At 48.1% G+C, this 22662-nt stretch overlaps 10 protein-coding genes across 10 annotated transcripts; 6 read left to right on the top strand and 4 right to left on the bottom strand.

Moving 5' to 3' along the window:
• Positions 1-75: 75 nt before the first annotated feature.
• On the bottom strand, positions 76-1890 carry LACBIDRAFT_302020 (uncharacterized protein; the record flags this gene model as incomplete). The annotated part of the gene is made up of 1 exon (XM_001873708.1): positions 76-1890. One exon carries the CDS (start codon positions 1888-1890, stop codon positions 76-78), a length of 1815 nt encoding a protein of 604 aa, XP_001873743.1.
• A 2185-nt stretch (positions 1891-4075) lies between these two features.
• LACBIDRAFT_321442 (uncharacterized protein) lies at positions 4076-5610 on the top strand (the record flags this gene model as incomplete). The annotated part of the gene is made up of 9 exons (XM_001874362.1): positions 4076-4138; positions 4213-4308; positions 4586-4631; positions 4681-4844; positions 5079-5103; positions 5157-5174; positions 5348-5365; positions 5395-5527; positions 5583-5610. The coding sequence occupies 9 exons, from the start codon at positions 4076-4078 to the stop codon at positions 5608-5610; spliced, it is 591 nt and encodes a 196-aa protein (XP_001874397.1).
• A 738-nt stretch (positions 5611-6348) lies between these two features.
• Positions 6349-6576, bottom strand: LACBIDRAFT_302018 (uncharacterized protein; the record flags this gene model as incomplete). Its single annotated transcript, XM_001873707.1, has 2 exons — positions 6349-6465; positions 6520-6576. The coding sequence occupies 2 exons, from the start codon at positions 6574-6576 to the stop codon at positions 6349-6351; spliced, it is 174 nt and encodes a 57-aa protein (XP_001873742.1).
• Positions 6577-7143: 567 nt separating this feature from the next.
• LACBIDRAFT_321441 (uncharacterized protein) lies at positions 7144-8284 on the bottom strand (the record flags this gene model as incomplete). Its single annotated transcript, XM_001873706.1, has 4 exons — positions 7144-7413; positions 7469-7503; positions 7669-8012; positions 8223-8284. The coding sequence occupies 4 exons, from the start codon at positions 8282-8284 to the stop codon at positions 7144-7146; spliced, it is 711 nt and encodes a 236-aa protein (XP_001873741.1).
• Positions 8285-8451: 167 nt separating this feature from the next.
• Positions 8452-10299, top strand: LACBIDRAFT_291942 (uncharacterized protein; the record flags this gene model as incomplete). Its single annotated transcript, XM_001874361.1, has 10 exons — positions 8452-8477; positions 8528-8846; positions 8907-9194; positions 9250-9285; positions 9341-9370; positions 9429-9482; positions 9535-9552; positions 9611-9714; positions 9769-9822; positions 9887-10299. The coding sequence occupies 9 exons, from the start codon at positions 8452-8454 to the stop codon at positions 9794-9796; spliced, it is 903 nt and encodes a 300-aa protein (XP_001874396.1). The 3' UTR covers positions 9797-9822; positions 9887-10299.
• A 1491-nt stretch (positions 10300-11790) lies between these two features.
• LACBIDRAFT_302015 (uncharacterized protein) lies at positions 11791-12714 on the top strand (the record flags this gene model as incomplete). The annotated part of the gene is made up of 1 exon (XM_001874360.1): positions 11791-12714. One exon carries the CDS (start codon positions 11791-11793, stop codon positions 12712-12714), a length of 924 nt encoding a protein of 307 aa, XP_001874395.1.
• Positions 12715-12878: 164 nt separating this feature from the next.
• Positions 12879-13610, top strand: LACBIDRAFT_302014 (uncharacterized protein; the record flags this gene model as incomplete). Its single annotated transcript, XM_001874359.1, has 7 exons — positions 12879-13025; positions 13081-13116; positions 13162-13179; positions 13233-13286; positions 13348-13365; positions 13427-13530; positions 13583-13610. 7 exons carry the CDS (start codon positions 12879-12881, stop codon positions 13608-13610), a joined length of 405 nt encoding a protein of 134 aa, XP_001874394.1.
• Positions 13611-14775: 1165 nt separating this feature from the next.
• LACBIDRAFT_321438 (uncharacterized protein) lies at positions 14776-15722 on the top strand (the record flags this gene model as incomplete). The annotated part of the gene is made up of 5 exons (XM_001874358.1): positions 14776-14783; positions 14902-15010; positions 15055-15123; positions 15373-15443; positions 15635-15722. The coding sequence occupies 5 exons, from the start codon at positions 14776-14778 to the stop codon at positions 15720-15722; spliced, it is 345 nt and encodes a 114-aa protein (XP_001874393.1).
• An 814-nt stretch (positions 15723-16536) lies between these two features.
• On the bottom strand, positions 16537-16947 carry LACBIDRAFT_302012 (uncharacterized protein; the record flags this gene model as incomplete). Its single annotated transcript, XM_001873705.1, has 4 exons — positions 16537-16565; positions 16623-16724; positions 16782-16877; positions 16935-16947. The coding sequence occupies 4 exons, from the start codon at positions 16945-16947 to the stop codon at positions 16537-16539; spliced, it is 240 nt and encodes a 79-aa protein (XP_001873740.1).
• Positions 16948-19402: 2455 nt separating this feature from the next.
• LACBIDRAFT_321437 (uncharacterized protein) lies at positions 19403-21353 on the top strand (the record flags this gene model as incomplete). The annotated part of the gene is made up of 11 exons (XM_001874357.1): positions 19403-19545; positions 19747-19953; positions 20099-20176; positions 20233-20322; positions 20378-20522; positions 20771-20806; positions 20862-20891; positions 21001-21034; positions 21091-21108; positions 21141-21273; positions 21326-21353. The coding sequence occupies 11 exons, from the start codon at positions 19403-19405 to the stop codon at positions 21351-21353; spliced, it is 942 nt and encodes a 313-aa protein (XP_001874392.1).
• Positions 21354-22662: the final 1309 nt, after the last annotated feature.

The following is a 22662-nucleotide window of genomic DNA, read 5'->3' as shown; positions in this document are numbered from 1 at the left end:
AAATATCCAATCAAAAGAGACTGCCGCACATTTAAATACATTCCAAGTCGACGACTGAAACAAGAGGATAATTGATCATCCATCCAGGCCTGCCCGAGGAGATGGTAAGGGAATGACATATTCTCTTAACGACCCCCTCACGTATTTGACATCCACAGTTGTAGTTGGATGTCCGAGCCAAGATTCAACAGAAATTCGAGCATCAATCTTATAACCAATCCCCCGAAATTGAAGGTTGATATAGTCCTCCCAATCCAGTACGGCTTCCAGAGAACCAAAGAACTCCTTTACATTCTCCGGACGGTTTCGATGAAAGATAATATTGACTCGTTTCAGCACTCCCCCGTTTTTATATTTGGACACATGCCGCTTTTGGATGAAGGACAATAGATCTTCTTCAGAAAAGCTTGCACATTCCGACCCTTCACAATGAAATTCTTCAAGCAAAGGGCAGAGATAGTCACGGTTTCTTTTAGAAGGAGTGAGGCAGTAGGCGATTTCCTCATCAACAGAACCAGAACTGAAATTATTGAGATGGAGATGGGTGACGGACGGCACTGATTTCAAGCAATGTATGAGGACATCTTCTGTCATCGCCCATATTTCAATGAAAAGTTTTTTCAACTTTGTACCATTCTGCGAGAGGAGGTCCATCAAAACGGAGCGCTGGTTCTCCGGTGCCTTGTGACCACGATGCTCCTTTTGAACTTTAATCTCCAGATGACGGAGGGCTGGTAAATCGAGATATTTCAAGAAAGCCTCGTCTGATCTGCCACTGAGGCTGAGGGAGAGGTGCTCGAGAAGAGGGAGGGTAAGGGCATATTGGCTGGGAGACAGTGTAGAATTTGATGGTACCCTAGTGTCGGATTCGGAGTTTCCTAGGCGGAAACTACAACTCACGAGCAGCGGGCATTTCTTCAATACCCTGAAAACATGGCTGTACCTAAGGTCGCTTAGGCTTTCTAAGTGATTCAAACCCTCTTCGTCCAATTTGAGGTGAGTAAGCCGTGACCAACGCACTGGTAAGTTGTAAAGACATTCGCTGAAATGTGTTAAAGACAGCCTTCGTAGTTTTGGAGCTGAGAGAAGACCCGAAGATTTTTTCCAAGGTCTCTCAGCATGGGAAGACGTTTGCGGTTCCCAATCTTCCAGCGGTATGTTGACAATGGAAAGGGATTCCAGCATCGGAACATCGCCCTTCACCATCGCTTGGAAAGGTGTAAAAGAGCTTTCCATCGCCCTGAGGTAAACAGTCTTCCATTGGCGGCTAAATGGGATTATCTGCCTGGACACTCTCCCAAAAGATTCCATGTCCTCCTGGGAATTAGAATCAGAATCAGAATTAGACGAGCCCTTAAAAGAAACACGGGGATCCAGAGTGTAAAGGGAAATAGAGAGCGGAATCTTTCCTGAACAGAGGATCCATTCCCTCACCGCCTCACAGCGTGTTGCCATTTTGCGGACAGATGCGGGACCAAAACGAGAGTCTGGTGTAGGCGTCGGGATGTGCAGGCTTGCCCAAAGGTGTGGAGTTGACAGCGTAATAGATCTCCATGCACTACAAACACGACCCAGCAAGAGGGGAGCTTCTTTAACGCTCATAACGGCGTTATGATCTGTGGGAAGACAATGAGAGAAGATTTCCGCCATTATTTCGAGAGGTAGTCGACGAAAAGGAGAGATAAGGGCTCGATGAGCCTCAATCTCCTTGCTCAGAGCATGACGCTGGTGATTTAAGACGAACATAGTCAAGCTCAACTGCTGGATTTCGGCATCTAAGGTGGATAAACGTGCGAGTGGTTCTGTTAAAAAATCCTTGATATCGAGGACTTCTGAAGCCGAGGGGGTGTAGTTGGTGTAAAGATAGGGTGCATACGGTGACTTGTCCATCTCTTACTGCAATGTTGAAGTTGCGTGATTTAGATTTGAATTAAATACCTGTGCTTGTGTGTGGCATGCTGAGAAGGTTTTCTGGGAAAAGACTATGATGACTAACCAGTGGCTTTGAGGCGTTTCCAGCGACGAAGTTATAGGTAGTTCGGAGAGTAGAGCAATCCAGGTTGCGCCTCCAGGTTGCCTCTAGTTCGTAGATGGGAAGAGATAAGAGAAATTACATAATAGAATTCTCATGTCATATGAAAATTAAATTTTAGGCAATTAGACCAACGTCTACATAGATGAATCGAATAATTAACCTACAGCATGTAGACTAAAAATCAAAGGAATCTCGGCGGTTGTGAGGCCTCGGCAGCTCACAAAATTAGTAACTCGGAAGGAAAAACGTTCGGTGATCATGAACTCATAATGTATCCATCACCTTGCCCAACTCCGTTCCTTCTCTATCTTCACCCATTCGCGAGGATCCTTCCTTGAAGATTTCCCTGTGGGACTGAGGGACCATCATACAAATTGAAAAGAGAGAAGCCGACCTCTTTGATACATCATTGACCGCCTTCAAAACCAGAACTAATTCATGCAGTCAGTGGCTCACTTTCAAAAGGTTTGAAGAGGCTACCCACCACTCCGTTAATATTGATATTGAGAAACGTGCTGACTCTTTCTTGCTTGCAGGGCGGAAGCACAGCTTCGTCCGCTTGACTTAGAGCAGTACAACCCCATCTGCGGGCGTACTGAGGGGTGTCATCGACATCCCTGGCCTGGACCTAGTTGACACATCCCCCTCCGTGTCGTCCCCGCTCCATTCTGGTGTCCCAAAGCCCAGTCCCGCACCTGTGGGACGGACAGCAGCAGTCGCCAGAGGCCGCTGCATTGGCTCCGTCGTATACACGCTTGCCTCACCCACATGCAGCTCCATCTGAGTACCCAGGTCAAGCGGCACGCCCTCGCCTCGCTCACCTGCAATCATCATGACGTGCATCGCGCTCACACTACCCACAATCCCGTTGTCCATGTCGATGTGTTTCTTCTAGGCCTAGCTCGCTGCCGAGCCCAGGACTTCCAGCTCGTCATCCGTCCTAAAAACACCAACTCCACTCCGTCGTGCCCAAGGCCCAAGCACACTTCCTAAACGCCCAAGACCTCGAGATGACAGTCGCTGTGCGCATATGCAATCCCCGTGATCAACTCGTCTGGGGCGTCGACGAAGACGGACAGCTGCGTGACGGGAGTCCTTCGCACTAGCTCTGCAACTGCTGGTTGCGGATGTTGATGAGAGGGCACACAGGATGTCCGTCGTTTGGTGCAGGAGGTACCGGATTTCGTGCAAGCCAAGCAGGTGGGGGATGTGAGTTCGAGTCCAGCGAGTAAGAGGTTTGTGTGTAGATAGCTAAAATGTGGGTCCAATTGCGAGGCAAGGGATGTGAGATAACGGAGTACTTACTGGAACATCTTGAACATGCTCAGGGGGCGGGCAGACTATGCACCCCCCGTTCCATTCCCGGTCTAGCACAATTTTATCTCTAGTTTCGAGGCATCGTAAGGCGAGGAGGCTGAGATTGAACCTGCGCGCGTGCTCCTACTCCTTCTCCTTTGTACTTTCCATCGTGGTCACCCTCTTCAATTTTTCCTGCTTCACTTCCCACCCGCACACAGCACCAGCTCTCGTTCCCTGCTAGCCGCACATCGAGCCCCACGTTCAGTGGTAGGCTCACGAGTTGGACATACTGTTTCGGCACTCACAGCTGGGCAAATGCGGTGAGCAAGCAGGCTAAATGACTGGATGAAAGAATGGGGGTCGAGGTACAGCGCACGATGAGCCAGGCGGTGGGGATGGATGAGGCGGTGGGCAGTGTAGGTGGTCAGCAGGACGCCAGAGTTTGTGTAACACAAATGGAGGCGGTTGTATGTGCTTTGTGGTGGCAGCGCCGGTGCTGAGCCCAATGCAGAGGCTGATGCACGATGTGCTGGGTCCTAAGTAAGAGCGACGCTGTAATTTTGGCGTCGTCGCAGCCTCAAGGGTCTGCACGTGATTCACCCAAAATAGACTCACCTCAAATCCTGCACGACGTTTGATCAATAAATGGCCTGAGCGTCGGGGGCCTGAGCGAACCCATAGGCGCCCTTTTTAGAACCCTCAGCCCCAGTTGTAACGAAGCTACTTGCTATAAGTCCAGCAATGACTGACCTGTCAGGCGCACCTCGACATGAAATATGGCTTGTAGTAGACAATAATGATGACGTGAGTGATGGATGGCTTCCTGATCTTCGTTGCGACTTATTTCGCCCTTCAAGGATCTGACTGATGCTGTCCAGAGGGATGGTGAATACTACCAGGGAGATCCTGATTTCTGGAGAGGAAAACTGGAGGTCGACGGTGTTCCCGCCTTGGTGAGGCCGTCGTCATTTCATGTGTGTTTTTACTCATGGTGGATTCAACAGGTTGCCACAAAAGTTCTTCACGGAGGAGCCTCGGGTAGCAGACCCAATTTTCGAGATCAGCGAATCAAGGTATTAGACGAGTTGGCATGCAAACTTGATGCAAACCTTCTTATCGCCCATGCCAGGAGCTTCGTCAGCAAGGTGTTCTCTTGCCGAGTGAAAGTTCTGATGAAACGAAGTTACGACTGGTTCGCAACTCTTTCATGTCTGACAGCAGCAATATTTGAACTCTGCTCCTTGTTGTCAGGTTGGGGAAATTGCTTTGGGTTTGAAGCTTTTGCAACAAGGCAAATGTACTTATTGATAGTAAAGGACACGCCGTTGTTGCTGACTACAGTCTAGCATCAATTACCGAACTGCCTGAGTTCACTTCCATCAAAACCGCGGGCATTTGTCGATGGACTGCCCCGGAAATTATGAATCCGCCAAACAATGACGACATCACTTTAAACTACAGCCATAGAGATGACTGTTCCGAAAGCTCGTATGCGGGACAAAGCCAAAAGGTAAACGCTCTCGCAGTTCCTTATTATTTTGGATGAGCTGAATGCAACATAAAGGCGCAAATGTTTTCGGGGGCCCGTGGTGTTTCAATACGCGACTCGGAAATAAACAATGTTGCAGGTGATATGATAATAAATGTCCATGAGCAGCCAGACTTGGAACCGGTGCAGGTGCCATTGTTGAGCAACACAATCCTATTCTTTCACAGCTGACTTGGAATGCTAGTTATCAATCAGAGATTGCTTGATCGGGGCGATTTCGGTGAGTCCTTTAACTGCTCAATCCACAAACACAATGAAAATATTCCTACACAGGAACTGAAATCGGAGATAGTAAGTAATCGAAATTTTAGCTCTGTTTTGATCACTGCATATTGATTATGTGCTGTAGTTCCATGCCGTAGAGAGAGTTAAAAAATTACTACCATGTCCATTTTCGACCATGGTGAGCGGTTTTGTGTAACTCTCCCTAATCATGGATTTATATTGAAATGTGCATACAATAGGCCAAGATAACCCTAGAAGTATGTCCATTCTCTTGGAATCACTTTAGTCTTGTGCATACACCCACTCTCATTCCAGGAAAAAGTTGCTGAAGACGCTCTCAAATACCCACCGCTTTTGAATGCCACAGTCCTTCTGAGTAAAACATCATTGTATATTCCAGGAGTCATGAATCAGTTGCTGTATGTGTTATTCTCTTCGGCTCTGGTTCAATTTTTTTTTAAATTTGTTCTCCAGTACAAGTGTCCGATACTCCTTCTTCTGAATGTGTTTGGGGACTATTAGGTTGGGTATTAGCCTAGGTATGCACAGCTTTGAAACGGCTTTCATCTGACTCAAGGCGATACTGTAGCATTTCGGTAATATTGGCGGCCAGATAACTCCTGCCGTTCATGGACCCAAAGGCTATCGGATATTCCTCGTTTTGCCTTTTCAAAGAGCCTGAAAATTAAACAAAAAAGGGGTGGTTTTGTCCTTTTAAAATTCAGATAAGCTGTCATGTTAAGTACACGAAAATCAAGTTTGAGATTTTATCAAGCCGTCCTGTATCAACCAAAATTTTCATGAATCGTAATAAGTAAACTACAACATGCAGACTGAAAGTTAAAGGAATCTCGGCTGTTGTGAGGCGTCGGCAGCTCGCAAGATTAGTACTTCGGAAGGAAAAAAGTTCGATCATCAAGAACTCAGGCATAATTTACAGCCTTGCCATGTTTGCTTTACGACTCCGCTCCTGTTCTATCCTCGCCCATTCGCGAAGATCCTTCCTCAAAATTTTCCCTGTGGGACTGGTGGACCGTTATAAAAAGTCAAGCATTGAAAAAAGGAAAGGAGCGGACCTCTTTGGTACGTCATTAACCGCGACAACGCCTTCAAAACAAAAACAAAAAAATCCACGCAGTAGTCAGTCGCTCACTCTCAAAAGGTTTGAAGAGAAAACCCACCGCCCCGTGAATATTTGTATTGCGAAACATGGCCTTCAATCCAATGCTTTATCCGCATATCAAAAGCTCTCTTGGGTTTTGCCAGTGCCAAAATGGCGGGATTGGATGGGGTGTACGCCCTGGATTACTGAATTGACGACTTGAATCACGCTTTTGATTTTAGCAGTTTGGTAGCCCTAAGAAGAGATTTAAACTTGTCAAATAGAGAGGGTGATTTAGGCACCGCATACCTTATACTTGATCATCTCTTTCTTCTGAACAACAATATAGATATTAGAAATACCCATCTTGATCACGCCGTAGAATATCTCCCGTTTTTCAAAACCAACGATCAAAAGTAACCCTCAGCTCATTAGCAGGCGGATTGATCAAGTATCCCTGAATCGGAGTCTGCTATCTTGCTCGCACGGCGGAAGCACGACTTCGTACGCTTGACTTGGGGCAGTACAACCCGATCTACGAGCGTAGTGAGGGGCGTCATCCCCGACCTGGACCGAGTTGCCACATCCCCATCCGTGTCGTCCCAGCTCCGATCTGGTGTCCCCAAGCCCAGTCCCGCACCTGTGGGACCGACAGCAGCAGTCGCCAGAGGCCGCTGCATTGGCTCCGTCGTATACGCGCTTGCCTCACCCACATGCGGCGGGGTTGAAAAGTCCATCAGCCCCAAGTCGAGCGGCACGCCCTCGCCTCGCTCATCATGACGTGCATCGCGCTCACACTACCCACAATCCCGTCGTCCACGTCGATGCGTTTCTTCTAGGCCTAGCTCGCTGCCGAGCCCAGGACTTCCAGCTCGTCATCCGTGCTAAAAACACCAACTCCACTCCGTCGTGCCCAAGACCCAAGCACACTTCCTAAACGCCCAAGACCTCGAGCTGACAGTCGCTGTGTGCATATGCAATCCCCGTGATCAACTCGTCTGGGGCGTCGACGAAGACGGCCAGCTGCGTAACGGGAGTCCTTCGCGCTAGCTCCGCACCTGCCGGTTGCGGATGTTGAGCAGAGGGCATGCAAAATGTCCGTCGTTTGGTGCAGGAGGTACTGGATTTCGTGTGGGCCAACCAGGTGGGGGATGTAGAGTTCGAGTCCAACGAATAAGAAGGTTGTGTGTAGGAAAAAGATAGCTAAAATGTGGGTTTCAATTGCGAGGCAAGGGATGTGAGACAACGAAGTACTTACTGGAACGTCTTGAACACGCTCAGGGGGCGGGCAGACTACGCACCCCCGTCCAATTCCCGGTGTAGCACGACCTTATCCCCAGTTTTGAGGTCTCGCAATGCGAAGAGGCTGACCTTGAGCCTGCGTGCGCTACTACCTCTTCTCCTTTGTCCTTGCCATCTTCGTCACCCTCTTCATCCTTTTCACATCCTCCTTCACACCCGCACACAGCACAGGCTCCCGTTCCCTAGCAGCCATGCATCGAGCCCCACGTTGAGGGGGACTCGGACGAGGTGGACATACGGTTCCGGCACTCATAGCTGGGCGAATGCAGTGAGTGAGTAGGCTAAAGGACTTGGATGAAGGGATGACGATAGTCGAGGTAAAGCGCGCGATGAGTTCAGGTGGCGGGGATGGATGAGGTGGTGTGCAGAATGACGCCAGAGTTTGCGTAACAAGAACGGAGGCGGTTGTATGTGTCTTGAGGTGGCAGCGCTTTGGTGAAGCCGGTGCTGAGCCCAATGCAGAGGTTGAACGTTGAACGTTGAACGTTGATGTGCCGGTCCTGAGGTGTACAAGTGGTGTACATAATTTGAAAGTCGGATCAGGCCCTGATGCCCAGTTTCGTAAGTAAGGCTATCCTCGTTAACAGAGGTAAACATTGCATTCCAGCCTCATGGAGTCGCCGGTGGCAACTCTTTGTTCTGCTATAAAGTGAATTACTCGCTGTTTCACCATTTCCCTGGTCCCATCACCGTACTCCTCTCTATCCTACTCCCGCGTCCTCGCCTCTACTGTCTTCCTCAACCGAATCCCCCAAGATGGCAAGCCGATCATCATCTTCGCTGGCTCCCACAGGATCTCTTTGGCCAGTCCTTGCACAGCAGACAGACATGTACAACGTTTCAAAAAGGTGCGGTTTTGCAAAATACAATTTAACAACATTTTCTAAGTCCCAACGTAGAGTTCAGCCCTCGCATTCTCAGGCTATTATTGAACCAGGAATGTTCCTCTCCTCTCGAGATCTAGTGTGAGCGGTTACACAATATTTTACATTCTTGCACGGATCTAATCACACAGCCCCGACAGCCCGAGATACTTGCCGGAGCAATGGTCGCCGCATGTGCACCCCGAAGGCCAAATATACTTTTCCCGCTCTATTACTCTCCGCGTTGTAACAGATTCGTGCATGTACACGCCATCAATCGCGGAAAAAGTCACGTATTGGGTTTCAAACATCGAAAAACGCGCTGCCGATCGGGGATTTGTTTTATCCGACAGCGTTGAACTCTATATCCAGATCGATGATGAGGATCGCAACTATTACTTGGCTGACCAGGCGACGCACAGCATTTTCTGGTTGGACGAGTATGAAATTTCAGAAATGGGCTTGCTCCCCGTCAGTTGCGTGACTTTTGTACCGACGCAATCTTCGTTTTTCTGACCTCGCTTTTTAAAGTTGGTTTTACAAGAACACTACTGGAGTTACGTTAAGAATCACCCAATGCATTTCGGTGGACTCGACGTCACTTCAAACTACAGCCATAAAGACGACAATCCCGAAAGCTCATATCCGGGACAAAGCCAAAACGTGAACACTCCCGCAGATCCATGCAACACAAAGGCACAAATGTTCCAGGGGGCCAGTGGTCTTTCAATACGTGACTCGGAATTCTACAATACTGCAGGCAATCTCATAAAAATTTCTTATAATGTCTATCCCCAGCCAGGCTCGGAACATGAGCAGGTGCCATTGTTGAGCAACGCAATCCCTCTCTTTCATAGCTGACCTGGAATGCTAGCTATCACTCAAGGATCACCTCTCCCGCGCGATTTCGGTAAGTCCTTCAACCGCTCAATCCACAATCACAATGAAACACAATTTCTACATAGGGACTGAAATCGGAACTGAAATCGGAGATAGTGAGTAATGGAAATTTTAGCCCCATTTTGATCACTGAATATTCGTTATGTTCTGTAGTTCCACGCCATAGCGACAGTGAAAAAATTACTACCATGTCCATTTTCAACCATGGTGAGCGGATTTGTGTAACTCATGGATTTATATTAAAATGTGCATATGATAGGCCGACATACCCCTGGAAGTATGTCCATTCTCTCTGAATTACTTAACCTTAAACCTACACCCCACTCTCATTCCAGGAAAAGGTTGCCAACGACGCCCTCAAATACCCACCGCTTTTGGGTGCCCAAGTTCTTATGAGTAAAACGTCGTTGTATATACCAGGAGTCATGAATCAGTTGCTGTATGTATTATCCTCTTCGGCCCTGGTTTAACTCTTATCTACTTTTTTCTCCAGTTCAAGTGTCCGATACTCCTTCTACTGAATGTGTCTGGATGGGGATTAGCCTAGGTATGCACAGCTTTGAAACGGCTTTCACTTGACTCAACGCGATACTCTGCTCCGTCGCAAACAGAATTTCGGTTATATTGGTGGCCAGATAACTCCTGGCGGTCATGGACCCAAAAGGCTATCGGATATTCCTCGTCTTGCCTTTCAAATAACTCTGAAATCACACAAAAAAGGAGGGGAACGGGAATGCGCCAAACCAAACCAAAAAATGCAATAAACCTAAAAAGAACAAAATCGATAAAACACAAAAAATGTGATTCGCGATCGCGGGCATAGGAAGATGGTCCATCTTGTGTTTTTTTGACAAGGGCTCGGGTAGGAGCCTTCAATGACATATCAAGGCTCGCGCTAGCATCGCACCTGCCGGTTGCGGATGTTGGTGAGGGCATGTAGATTGTCTGTCATTTAGTGCGGGAGGTACTGGCTTTCGTGCGGGTCAAGTGGGTACGGGATGAATATTGATATTGATTCTAGGTTCGAGTCCAGCGAGTAAGGAGTTTGTGCTTATGAAAAATAGCTAAAGTGTGGGGTTCAATTGCGAGGCAAGGGATGCAAGGTGACGGATCACTTACTGGAACAGATATCCTGAGTATGCTCAGCGGTGCAGGCGGCCTAAGCACCCCGATTCTCTTCATCCAATTCACCACCTAGCACGATCTTATCTCTAGCTTCGAGGCCTCGTAATGCGAAGAGGCCGAACCTAAGTCTCTGCGCGCTCTTATCTCTGCTCCTTTGTCCTTGCCATCTTCGTCGCCCTCTTCGTCATTCTCCGCTTCACATCCTCCTTCTCACCCGCACGAAGCATGGGCTCTCGTTCCTTACTAGTTGTGCATTGAGCCCCACCTTCTGCGGCAGGTTCACAAGGTGGACGTATGGTTTCGGCAGTCACAGCTGGGCGAATGCGGTGAATAGGAGGCTAGAATGACTGAATGAAGGGACGATGGTCGAGGTAAAGCGCGCGGTGGGCCAGGCAACGGGGATGAATGAGATTGTGGGCGGCATGACGCCAGAGTTCGCGTAACAGGAACGCAGGGGGTTGTTTGTGCTCTGTGGTGGTGATTGGTGGGTGGAAGCCGGTGCTGGGACCAATGCAGAGGCTCAGCGCTGAGTGCTGATGTGGTAAGAGGTCTGTGGGTTACGACAAAGATAGCTGGAATGTGGAGTTCAATTGCGAGGCGAGGGATGTGAGATAACGAAGTACTTACTGAAACATCTTGAACTGGTACCAGCAGACTCTGCTCCGCAATTCTTCCGTCTCATTCCCAGTCTAGACGACCTTTTCTCCAGTTTTGAGGTCTCGTAATGCAAAGAAGCCAAACTTGACCCTGCTCGCGCTTTACCCCTCCTCCTTTGTCCTTTCCATCGTGGTTGGCCTCTTCATTTTTCCTGCTTCAGATCCTCCCTCCCACTCGCACGCAGGACTGGCTCTCGTTCCCTGCTAGCCGTGCATTGAGCCCCACATCCAGCGGCAGGGGTGGACATACGGTGTCGGCACTCACAGCTGGGCGAATGCGGTGAGCAGGAGGGCCAAATCACTGAATGAAGGGACGATGGTCGAGGTAAAGCCGCGATGAGTTCAGGCGGCGGGGGTGGATGAGGTGGTGGGCAGTATCACGCCATAGTCTGCGTAACGGGAACGGAGGGGGTTGTATGTGCTTTGTGGTGGCGTGCTGAGCCCAATGTGCTCGGTTGGGACGATATCTCATATTATTTGTTGATCGTGACATGAATCATGACGCGTGATGCGTGATCAGCTGACTTTATCTTTGGTTTTCAGAGTCCAGACCGAGCTTCGAATCGGCAGTACAAGAACGCGAAAATAGGGGAGCGGAGTCTCTGGGGAGCAAGGCGAGTCTCAGGTGGCGCTACTCTTTTTGGCGAATTCAAGGCTGTGCGGGTGCTTGGCAATTCGGCAAGTATATCAAGTTTCAACCATTTTCTCTTTCTGGACCACGGGCACCATCGACTATGGTGGGCAGTGCAAACAGTTCACGAGGCGATTCTAATGACAAATACGCCATTCCCTCCATTAACATAACCACTGATTCGTCGACTCCGGCTCTGATCATTTTGCCAGACGTCAACCACAACGTGTCTACTTTACAGTCTCCAGTTTCAGCAGGACTTCTCTCTCCCATCTCTTATAATCCTCGTTCATCCTACGATGGTCCTCCCTCTCCTGCTTTTTCTGACATCTCGGATACTGCTTCCGCCTTGACGACTCCCATCTCCCACACTTTCGAACCATTTTCTTCTGTGCATTCTCAATCATCTCTAGCGCTTCGCGACAACAAGCTTGAACAAAAGTCAGGCATGTCTTTCCTCGGGCTTCTGAACCCATACGATATGTCGTCCTCTGGTCTCTCACACCATCGGAAACCGAGCAATGCAACCTTCTCAAGCATGACCGAAACCGAAGGGGACCATGCAGATGCATTTGATCTTCTGCACCGTATGAAGTCAAATGCAACCTCCTTTACTCACGTTGACTCTCATTCCATTTCGCGGGGTTCTCACAAAAAAACGGACTCGCAGGAAGCTGAATATCAGGAGAGGAAGCCGCAATCGAAAGGCGAGCATGAGACCGATGGCGAACACAAAACCGCACATCAAAGGGAACTCGCTCAAGATGAAGCCATAGACTGCACTCCATTTGAGTTTAAACCCTTTCAGCTTGCCCATATGCTCGACCCGAAGAGCCTCGAAATGCTTGCGAGCTTTGGCAGCTCGGGTGGCTTACTTCATGGCTTGGGGACCACCGCAGACCACGGAATAACAAGCCCTTCTGGTCGGACGAAAAAAGTGAGTGAAAAGGGCAGACCAGGGGTGGATTTGATGACGCGTATCCGACTGACAAGGATGATATGTACCAGACGAAGAAGGAGATTCTAGAAATGATAGCCCATGGGCCGTTGTGGTCGTGAGTCTGATCTGGTACTTTCACGCTTCATAGACAAACTCATTCTATACTACAGCTATGAAGACGACCATCCCAAAATTTCATATCAAGGACAAAGCCAAAACGTAAACACTCTCACAGATCCTTATTGTTTTGGATGAGCGCTGAATGCAACATTAAGGCGCAAATGTTCTCGGAGGCCCGTGATGTTTCGATACGCAACTCAGAAATCACAAATGTTGGAGGTGATTTAACAATAAATAATTATAATATCCATCTCCAGCCAGACTCGGAACCGGTGAAGGTGCGATTGTTGAGCAACGCAATCCTTCTCTTTCACAGCTGACTTGGAACACTAGCTATCAACCTGGTATGGCTGGATTGATCCGTTTTCGGTGAGTCCTTAAACTGCTTGATCCACAAACACAATGAAACACGAGGATCTGAAATCGAAGATGGTGAGTAATGAAAATTTACCTCAATTTTGATCACTGAGCATTATGTGCTGTAGTTCCATGCCGCGGAGAGAGTTAAGAATTTACTACCATGTCCATTTTCGACCATGGTGAGCTGTCTTGTGAAAATTTCCCTAATCATGGATTTTTATCGAAATGCCCATACAATAGGCCGAGATACCCCTAGAAGTATGTCCGTTCTCTCCGAATCACTTTACTAGTCTGTACCTACACCCCACTCTCATTCCAGGAAAAAGTTGCCCAAGACGCTCTCAAATACCCACCACTTCCGAATGGCACAATCCTTCTGAGTAAAACATTGTTGTGTATACCAGGAGTCGTGAATCAGTTGATGTATGTATTATTCTCTTCGGCTCTCATTTAACTCTTATCTAAATTTCTCTAGTTCGAGTGTCCGATACTCCTTCTACTGAATGTGTCCGGGGGGATCAGCCTAGGTATGCACAGCTTCGAAACGGCCTCCATTTGACTCAACGCGATACTGTACTCTGCTCTGTCTCACGCAGCATTTCGGTAATATCGGCGGCCAGACAGCTTCTGGCCACCATGGACCCAAGTGCTATCGGATATTCCTCATCTTTTCCTTTCAAATAACTCTGAAAATCACACAAAAAAGGAGGGGAACGAAAATGCGCCAAACCAAAAAAAAATGCAATAAATCAAAAAAGGACAAAACCGATGGGCATAGAAAGACCGTCCATCTCGTGCTTTTTTCACATGGGTTTGGAAGAGCCCAGGCCTTCGGCGTATCAATGTTGATGAGGGCACGCAGATTGTCTGTCATTTGGTGGAGGAGGTACCAGATTTCATGCGGGCCAAGCGCGTACGGGATGTATATTTATATGAAGTCCGAGTTCGAGTGTAGAAAAAATATACATAAAAAGTGGAGATCACTTGCAAGGCAAGGGATGTGAGAGAACGGAGCACTTACTGGAACATCTTGAACATGCTCAGTGGTGCAGGCGGACTATGCACCCCGATTCTCTTCGTCCCATTCCCGGCCTAGCACAACCTTATCTCCAGTTTCGAGGTCTCGTAATGCTACGAGGCTGAACTTGAGCCTGCGCGCGGTCTTACCCCTTCTCCTTTGTCCCCGCCATCTCTTCATTTTTCCTCCTTCATATCCTCTTTCCCACCCGCACACAGCACCGGCTCTCGTTCCCCTGTTAGCCGTACATCGAGCCCCACGTTCAGCGGCAGGCTCATGAGGTGGTTTCGGCACTCACAGCTGGGCGAATGCGGTGAGCAGGAGAGCTATATGACTGAATGAAGGGATGATGGTCGAGGTAAAGCGCGCGATGAGTTCAGGCGGCGGGGGTGGATGAGGTGGTGGGCAGCATCACACCAGAGTCTGTGTAACGGGAACGGAGGGGGTTGTTTGTGTCTTGTGATGGCAGCGTTTTGATAGAGGTCGATGTGCTGTGCCAATGCAGAGGCTGATGCATAATCTGCTGAGTGCGGCTGTAGTTTTGTTCTTGTTTCGTTGCTTGGGACGATATTGGTGTACATAGAGCAAGTGCAGAGGACTTCTCTCGGGAAAGAGACGGTCCTGTCACCCGGCAAGCGCCGACGCGCGCCATGTCAGGGTGCTGAACTGTCCCTCGGTGATCGGACTGTCTCCTCAGGGTCCATCCCCTTTTGGGATAGTGTCACGTGCTTTCGCGCCCTTCCTCTTGCGCGTCGCTCACCAACTCCTCATTTCAGGTCGACCGCCTGCGACCCCGCGCCTAACGCTAGCCTCGGGGACGACAAAGCGTCACCAAAAGTTGCTGTTCAGCAAACTCAGGAGGAGCGAGAGCGTATTCTTCAATGGGTGAGTGCATTTTACAGCCTTGTCCTTCAAGTTAATGTGTGTAGGCAAGAGACATCGTCAAAAAATATCCCTACCAGCCACGGAAAGTGCGACAGGAAGCTGCTCGTGCAAAGGTATGTTGTTTAGTGTTTAGTCTTCCAATGAATTTCTTCACAACTTACAAGAAGATATCACAGCATCAATTGAATTTCTGTGAACAGTGCGGAAGATCCACCTTGCAAGATAGTACTTGATAGCTAGTTCTACGTACCGTAAATGATGGGGTTCACTAACAAAAGCATGGATCAACTCGATATAATTTACTCCTTTGAAATTGGCCTGAGCCTAATAATATAGAGAATCTACATAAAACCCCCCCTCAGATCTGTTGTGTGCCCACAAGACCGAGCCGCAAATGTGAACAGCTGGCTGCCACATCTCATAAATGGGGGAGGTAATTGCTGGATTAATCAGCATCAAGTAGAACCCAAGAACGTAGAAATCGAGTCAGAACTTACATGCAAACCCCAAATTCTGCCCAAAGACTTTATCCCCCCCCCACAAAATAGACACAGAACACGAACGGCTACGTGCCACATTTCGTAAAATCATGGGGCGGATGCTGGAGAGACTGACATAAATTAGAACCCAGCAGCCTAAATGCCGAGTAGGAATTCACTTGTCAATCACAATTTACGGCATTGGACCTTGTCCCGACAAAATCGAACGCTGAATTGGTACGGTTGCAAACCATGTTTCGTAAACTCAGAGAATAAATTCTGGAGCAATTCCAGTCAAGTAGAACCTAAGAACATAAAGTCCGAGTATGAACTTACTTGTCAACGCAGATTTTTGGTGCTGGACCCTATTTTCTCACAGAACTGAATGCCGAATTTGAACGGTTAGGGCCCACATTTCGTAAACTCGGGAGGTCGCTCCTGAACCAATTTCGGTCAAGTAGAGCACAAGAACGTAGAATGCGAGCAAGAACTTACTTGTTAACCTCAATTTTCAGTGATGGACCTTATTTCCTCACAGAACCAAACACCGAATCTGAAGGGTTGGGCGCCATGTTTCGTAAACTCGGGAGGTCGCTTCTGAGGTAATTTCGGTCAAGTAGAGCCTAAGAACGTGAAAATTGAGCAGGAACTCACATGTCAACCATGATATCTGGTAAGGGACATTATTCCCTCGCAAAACCGAACGACTGAATTCGAACGCTTAGGCGTCATGTTTCGTAAACTCGGGTGGTCGTTCCTGAGGTAATTCTCGTCAAGTAGAGCCTAAGAACGTAAAATTGAGCAGGAACTTACATGTCAACCTTAATTTCTGTTTATGGGCCTTATTCCCCCCACAAAACCGAAGACTGAATTCGAACGCTTAGGCGTCATGTATCGTAAACTCGGGTGGTCGTTCCTGGAGTAATTCTCGTCAGATAGAGCCTAAAAACGTAAGAATCGAGTGAGAACTTACATGTCAACCTTAATTTCTGTTTATGGGCTTTATTCCCCCCACAAAATCGAGCACTGAATTCGAACGCTTGGGCTTCATGTTTCGTAAGCTCGGGTGATCGTTCCTGGAGTAATTCTCGTCAGATTGAGCCTAAGAACGTAAGAATCGAGCGAGAACTTACCTGTTAGCCTCATTTTCTGGTAAAAGACTTTATTTTTTTGCAGAACCGAACGCTGACTTTGAACGGTTGGGCGTGATGTTTCGCAAACTCGGAAGGTTGTTCCTGAGGTAATTTCCGTCAAATAGAGCCCAAGAACATAATATATGAGTAAGAACTCACTTGTTGAGCTCAATTTCTGCCAATAGACTCGATTTTCCCGCAGAACTGAAATTTGAACGGATGGGCGGTCCGTTTCGTAAACTTGGGAGGCGCTTCCTGTAGTAGTCAGCGTCAGATCAAGCCCATGAACATGAAATTCGAGCCAGAACTCACGGAGTAAATCCATTTTTGGTATGGTCTTCTGGAGGGAGGACTTGCCAAACCTCGTTGATGCCGGAGATAGCTGGTGGACGTGGAGATAAGATGGCGGGGCACGTTCTGCCTCCTTAGATACATATAATGGCACAGGCTAAGATGAGAAGCGGGATGGGGTCATCGGTCAAGGGATCGGGGTAAGTGGCCGAGGCAAGAACTTGTAAGCTGTGGCCCGGGAAGTCAAGAAGATAACCGAGGACTGTCTCTTGATGCGCATGGGACCGTCTTTTTCGAGGCTTGCGACGGTTTCGCAAAGCGCGGGAAAAAAAATTGGCAGAGGATCTCGACGCATCTTGCAGCAAAAAGACGGTCCCAGCTGGTCCCTGCTGAGGAAAAAGACTTGAAAAAGACAGTCCGTCAGAACAGGACCCCTGAAAATACCCTTGGAACCCAGATCCCAATCCGGATAAAAATTCTGAAATTTTTTTGAAAACCCATAGCACTGTCCGGATAGAATTTGGGCTGTTTTGGCTGAAACCCGGAGGCAGATTTCCGGATAGAGTTTGGGCTGACCCACCAAACCCAGAGCCACTTCCGGATAAAAATTGGTGCAGGTGGGGATCCGAACTCAAGACATATTGAATGTGTGAAAGTCATCAACTAAGCCGTTAACATTTTAACCACTACACCAAGTGAACTTGATATTGGTTTCTCACTTTGACCATCTTACACCATCGATATTTGCATTTCTCTATATACCTCAGAGGGGCCACGAAATGGGCACAATTTAGTGTTTTGTTATTTGAGATGCTTGTAGGATGCTTATTAGGGCTCCAGAGGAGATGCCGAGCGAGAAATTGGTGTTTTTAAGCGAAAATAGGTGTTTTTAAGCGAAAATTTGGTGTTTTCAAGTGAAAAAAGCGAAAGTAGAGGTTTTGGGTAACCCACATCCGCGTCCGGATAAATTTTGCCCATACCTGGACCCAGATCCGCCATCCGGATAGAAATTGTCCAAAACTGTCCGGATAAAAATTCCAAAAATTTCGACTTTTTGGATCTGGGTTCCAAGGGTAATTTCAGGGGTCCTGTCAGAACCCTGCCGGTGGTGGCTAATCAGGACTACTCACCAGTTCTAGAACTGTACCCTGACGTGACATGGACCCTAGTTTTCGCTTGATTGATCTCCTCACTGCCAAAGCGAGGCTGAAGCATCGTTGTAAATTAATGTACACTGGCAAAATATAAAGCCTTGCATATCGAAAGTCAGTTTACTTGGGGCCCACCAAACATCTTTCTCACCGTCTGAGCTGTAAGCTTTGCCCTGTTCATCTCGTTCCCTCTCCAGAGTCCAAGCACAATGTTGGTGATCTCGCCAAACATTGACCCTGTCGTGGATGTGACGCCCTCCCACTCCTATGATCCTGTGCAGTCTCCTCAAGCCATGATGTGAGTAGTTGATCCAGATTTTTGAATTCCATTTTGTGTATGGGCAAACATACCTGTGTTTGTAACCTGAATTCCGCCCCTCCTCCTCCCATTTCCCTTCTCCTTTGTTTGGTTGCTACTGTTCCAACCTTCATCTTCTATGTGTGGGTGTTTCCACCGTCCGCGCGAGCGCTCGTTCATTTTGCTTTGTGCGCTGTTCGGGTGAGGTCCCTTTGAGGTCCCTTTTCGAGCCCTACCCTTTCTTGGCGGGATCTGGTCACAGATCGGTCACAGTGATCAGACTGTCTTTTTCGTCGGTCGCAGCCTTACTTCGCGAATCGTGATCAATCGATCAGCTGACGTCATATAATTTTTTGGTTCGTGACTGCCTCAGGTTCGAACAACCCCACACTATTTACTTTTGCACAAGTCTCTGGTCATTCTACCTTTGTGGACAACCCGGGAAGAGATCTGCCACGTTCTCCGTGAAAGTTGGTTAATTGGCAAGGAATAGGAATATCATACAGTTGGCCAAGAACAGGCCAAGAACGGGAAATGTCAAAGGTTAGGCGCCGCGTGACTACAGCTGAGCGCTGAGAGGCTATGCGGCTAGTCTGGCATACCAAGAGACATTGGCTGTGCCCAGATATAACCTGGCCTTAATCGTTGACTCCATCCCCCTCCTACCTCTCCCTCAAGTTTGCTCATTCCATCAATATAAAAGAATCCAAACGGTGCGTCGTTAAACACCTGGCACGCAGCACAACTGAGCCAATTACACAACCAGTTTACCCCTCTCAAGTGCTCGAAATATGACCACACCGCAGTTTGAGATTGATGGTCCAGAACTCTCACCATCGTCTCCCATTCCAATTCCTTCCCCATCCGACACCCAACCATCTTCCTCATCTTCCTTTGTATCTCACAGCGAGCACGTTCATCTCCCAGCTGATGGAATGTTTTCTCCAGCATCCTTTGCTGCTTTGCATCCCCTACCAGGATCTATGTCTCCATCTTCTTCTTTTGTTGCCACAACCGACAGCCAACATGGGTTTATTAACATGTCCACCGTGGACAACCTTTCTTACACCCCATCCGAGGACTCGGAAGGAACGTACCGCGACACTGCCCAAATTGCTGCCACTGGGCGTCGCAGTTGGAAAACCCTTGGAGGAAAGGGCAAAGCGGTTTGGCCACCCAATTTGTTAGTATGCTTTGCCAACGACCGACTAACCGAAACCGACTGTAATTTTTTGTAGTGAGGCCGCTCTGATCGAAGGCAAGCCACGCTTCAAAATGGTTTCACGGAGACTCTGACTAACGCCGTTTCATTCACCCTTGAAAAAAAATATCAACTAGAAGGAACACCACCAAGTCGAAACATTGTAGATTTGGTTTCTCCTAGAGATACAGCCCTCCACTCACCATCTTGGGCTTCACAGCTTTGGGAATCAGGCCCTGGCAGCTCTCTCCGTTCTCCCTCTCACATTCACCCTTCAGCCCCTCACTCTCCCATGACCGACGGCACGACAGTACCACCCAATCCTACTCCCAACAACCTTGATGCACAATCGGACGAGTATGCTTGCCCAACCAAGGACATTGTTGTCCCGTACGTCTTCGTTGTCCTACCAGCGTACTAAAACTTACCGGACAATCAGAGTTATTGTTATTGATACTCCTGATGATGATGAACGCAATCGAACTTGTTTTCAAAGTCGGTGAATCTTTGTGTCGCAGTACGCATTCCCACCCAGCCCTCTAGCTACAGATCTCAGCACCTTCCCCGCACAATCGGACGACTATGCTTGCCAAGTCAACGACATTGTTGACCCGTACGTCTTCATTGTCCTACCACTGACCAGTGTGCTAAACCTTACCAGACAATCAGAGTTATTGATATTCCTGATGATGATATGTATCAGACTGACGAGGGTGACCAGACTAGGAAGAAGATTCTAGAAAATATCCTCCAGCGGTCGTGAGTCTGATCTGGTACTTTCACGCTTCGTGGACACACTCATTTTAAACTACAGCCGCGAAGATGAACGCAACTGGATCAGGCTTAAACGCCGCTGGCCGATCTGGCCTTCACACTTCCCAGACACATTGATTTCAAACTACAGCTACTATTCTGGATACTTCTTGCCCGAAAGATCACATTCGAGACAAAGCCAAAACGTAAACACTCTCGCAGATCCTTGTTGTTTGGATGAGTGCTGAATGGGTTGTTTGGATGAGTGCTGAATGGAACATAAAGGCGCAAATGTTCTCGGGGGCCCGTGGTGTTTCAATATGCGACTCGGAAATCAACAATGTTGCAGGTGACATGATAATAAATGTCCATGGCCAGCCAGACTTGGAACCGGTGCAGGTGCCATTGTCAAGCAACGCAATCACTCTCTTTCACAGCTGACTTGGAATGCTAGTTATCACTCAAGGATCACCTCTCCCGTGCGATTTCGGTAAGTCCTTTAACTGCTCAATCCACAATCACAATGAAACACAAATTCTACGTAGGGACTGAAATTGGAACTGAAAGCGGACATAGTAAGTAATAAAAATTTTAGCCAAATTTTAGTTCCATCTTGATCACTGAATATTCATTATGTGCTATAGTCCCGTGCCACAAAGACAGTTAAAGATGCGATAGAAACAGTTAAAATTTACTACCACGGCCGTTTTCGACCACGGTGAGCGGTTCTGTGTAATGCTCCCTTATCATGGATTTATTTTGAAATGACAATAGGCCGAGATACCCCTAGAAGTATGTCCATTCTCTCCGAATCACTTTACTAGTCTGTACCTACACCCCGCTCTCATTCCAGGAAAAAGTTGCCCAAGACGCTCTCAAATACCCACCACTTCCGAATGGCACAATCCTTCTGAGTAAAACATTGTTGTGTATACCAGGAGTCGTGAATCAGTTGATGTATGTATTATTCTCTTCGGCTCTGATTCAACTTTTATCTAAATTTCTCCAGTTCGAGTGTCCGATACTCCTTCTACTGAATGTGTCTGGGTGGGGATTAGCCTAGGTATGCACAGCTTCGAAACGGCTTTCGTTTGACTCAACGTGATACTGTACTCCGCTCTGTCTAAAACAGCATTTCGGCAATATTGGCGTCCAGATAACTCCTGGCAGTCATGGACCCAACGGCGATTGGATAGTCCTCATCTTTTCCATTCAAATAACTCTGAAAATCACACAAAAAAGGAGGGGAACGGAAATGCGCCAGAAAAAAATGCAATAAACCTAAAAAGAACAAAACCGATAAAAACACAAAAAATGTGATTCGCGGGCATAGGAAGTCCATCTTGTGCTTTTTTGACAAGGGTTTGGAAGAGCCTTCAAGGACGTATCAAAGCTCGCGCTAGCACCGCAACCTGCTGGTTGCGGATGTTGATGAGGGCATGCAGATTGTCTGTCATTTGGTGCAGGGGGTACTGGATTTCGTGCGGGTACGAGATGTATAGTTATATGAAGTTCGAGTTCGAGTCCAGCGAGTAAGGTGTTTGTGTGTAGAAAAAATATACAAAAAATGTGGGGATCAATTGCGGCACTGAGGGATGTGAGAGAACAGACTCGGAGCACTTACTGGAACATCTTAATGACTATGCTCAGCGGTGTGGGCAGACTTGCACCCCGATTCTCTTCGTCTGATTCCCGGCCTAGCATGACCTTATCTCTAGTTTCAAGGCCTCGTAACACGATGAGGCTGAACTTGAGAGCCTGCACGCGCTCTAACCCCTTCTCCTTTCTCCTTGCCATCTGCATCGCTCTCTTCATCCTCCTTCCCACCCGCAGGCCGCATGCAGCACCGGCTCTAGCCGTGCATCAAGCCCCACGTCCACCAGGCTCACGAGCTGGACATACGGTTTCGGCGCTTGCAGCTGGGCGAATGGGGTGAGCAAGAGGCTAAACGATTGGATAAAGGGATGTTAAACTGATTTTAGACGCTGCATATCATCAGGGTGTCTAAGTTTGAACTTTAAATTTTCACACGCAGAGGTAGGGATCGGACACATAGGCGCCCTGTTTGTAGCCCTCAGCTCCAGCGGTAACACAGCTGCCTGCTATCAGTTCAGTCGATAAGATAACTGTTGTGTTCTATGCAGAGGAAAGGGATAAGTAAACAAGTAATTCAAGTTCACGAATAACTTGGTTGTGCCAAAGTCTTGCCCAGACACGAAGGGGTCACGTGAACAAGACTTGAGCATCCAGTGAAGTCAATTGTGGCGAATACTTGCCAAAACCAACTGACAGTGCTGAACACTTTAGGGATGGTGGGTGGGTTCGAAAATTTTAAGGAGGTAACCG

Source organism: Laccaria bicolor, genomic scaffold (genome assembly GCF_000143565.1).
Source record: "Laccaria bicolor S238N-H82 LACBIscaffold_1 genomic scaffold, whole genome shotgun sequence".
In the NCBI taxonomy this organism is placed as follows: domain Eukaryota; kingdom Fungi; phylum Basidiomycota; class Agaricomycetes; order Agaricales; family Hydnangiaceae; genus Laccaria; species Laccaria bicolor.
Note: the sequence above shows the minus strand (reverse complement) of the source record. Positions and strands in the feature narration are given on the sequence as shown.